Source organism: Notamacropus eugenii, chromosome 5, assembly GCF_028372415.1.
Source record: "Notamacropus eugenii isolate mMacEug1 chromosome 5, mMacEug1.pri_v2, whole genome shotgun sequence".
In the NCBI taxonomy this organism is placed as follows: Eukaryota; Metazoa; Chordata; class Mammalia; order Diprotodontia; family Macropodidae; genus Notamacropus; species Notamacropus eugenii.
The window spans coordinates 273,282,122-273,283,762 of NC_092876.1; the positions used below are offsets into that span (position 1 = coordinate 273,282,122).

At 46.9% G+C, this 1,641-nt stretch overlaps 1 protein-coding gene across 1 annotated transcript; it reads left to right on the top strand.

The window, feature by feature from the left end:
- The first annotated feature begins 253 nt into the window (after positions 1 to 253).
- On the top strand, positions 254 to 1,216 carry LOC140509176 (olfactory receptor 10S1-like). The gene has a single exon (XM_072617007.1). The coding sequence runs from the start codon at positions 254 to 256 to the stop codon at positions 1,214 to 1,216; it is 963 nt and encodes a 320-aa protein (XP_072473108.1).
- The last annotated feature ends 425 nt before the right edge of the window (positions 1,217 to 1,641 follow it).

Sequence of the window (1,641 nt, forward strand, 5' to 3'; positions counted from 1 at the left end):
CAAAAGAAAGCTCAATGCAAAGTCCAAAAGGGAAGCTGGTTTCTAAGGGGAAATGGGGGAGGAAAGGGGAGGAAGCTAAGGTTGCCTGTTCATGGAACAGGTAACATTTGAATTGTTATCAGGATTTTATGAGAAGAGTTAAAATTCACAATTAGAGCAAAGCTATTCTGGGCACTGGGGAAAAGGTAAGGGAATACATCAAAGCAGTCAAAGGGGATGTAATAACTCAGTTGTCATTATCAGTCAGGGGACTATGGAGACAGAGTGGCCAAACCAAACACTGGTCACCCACTTCGTTCTGGAGGGGTTGGCAAACACATCAGAACACCCCATATTTTTCTTCTTCCTCTTCTTCCTCATCTACACCATCACTATGGTGGGGAACTTTTTCATCCTGCTGACAGTGGGCTTGGACCCTCACCTCCACTCTCCCATGTACCACTTTCTGGGCCATCTGTCCTTCCTGGATGCTTGCCTGTCCACAGTGACTGTGCCCAAGGTCCTGGCAGGGCTCTTAACTGCAGAAGGAAAGGTGATATCCTTTGGGGGCTGTGCCATACAGCTCTATTCCTTCCACTTCCTGGCCAGTACTGAATGTTTCCTCTATACTGTCATGGCCTATGACCGATATTTGGCCATCAGTCAGCCATTGCGATACCCAGTTGTCATGAGTCAGAAGGTGTGTGTGGGGTTGGCAGGGGCTACTTGGGCCACTGGTGCCATACACTCTACTATTCACACCTCCCTCACCTTCCACCTGCCCTATTGTGGGCCTTCCCACATTGCCTACTTCTTCTGTGACATCCCCCCTGTCCTGAAGCTGGCTTGTACAGAGACTGCCCTTAATGAGTTGGTTATGCTGGCTAACATTGGCATTGTTGCTGCAAGCTGCCTCTTACTCATCATCATCTCCTATGTTTTCATTGTGGCATCTGTGCTGAGGATTCGTACTGCAGATGGCCGCCATCGTGCCTTTTCTACCTGCACAGCACACCTTACAGTGGTATTCCTCTACTATATGCCCCCCATATGTATCTATATTCAGCCACACTCCAATGGGGCAGGGATAAGAGCCCCAGCTGTCTTTTACACCATTGTCACTCCTATGCTCAACCCCTTCATTTACACCTTGAGGAATAAGGAAGTGAAACGGGCTCTGAGAAGACTTCTGTGCCATGGGTCTAGAGAGTCACCTGCTGTTAGTCCACCCCCATGATGTTTACTATAACCCATGTCCATGACCCTTCCAATATAGCAACTGACCAGTGATATGGTGCAATGGAGATGGCATCAAGATGGGGGTGAGCAGATCTGCTCCAAGTCCAGCTGTGACCTAAGGAAAGTCACTATGCCTCTATGTTCATTTCTATTACTTGTGAAATGTAGTTTTTGGAATAGATTTTCTCCAATGTCTCTCTCTCCATTTATTCTATGCTTCTGTAGAGCAGGGGAGGGGAACCTGTGCACTTGAGGCCACAAATATAGAGAGCTGAGTGATAATGTTGCACGTTTGCAGATAGAACTGTCTTTGGCATCAGAATAATTCATAAGGAGAAAGCAAGAACAGAAAATTTGTGGGAAGTAGAAGAGTTATGCCAGGGTAGAGTTTGGGAAAGAGTTAGAAAAGACAAAGGCAGATGT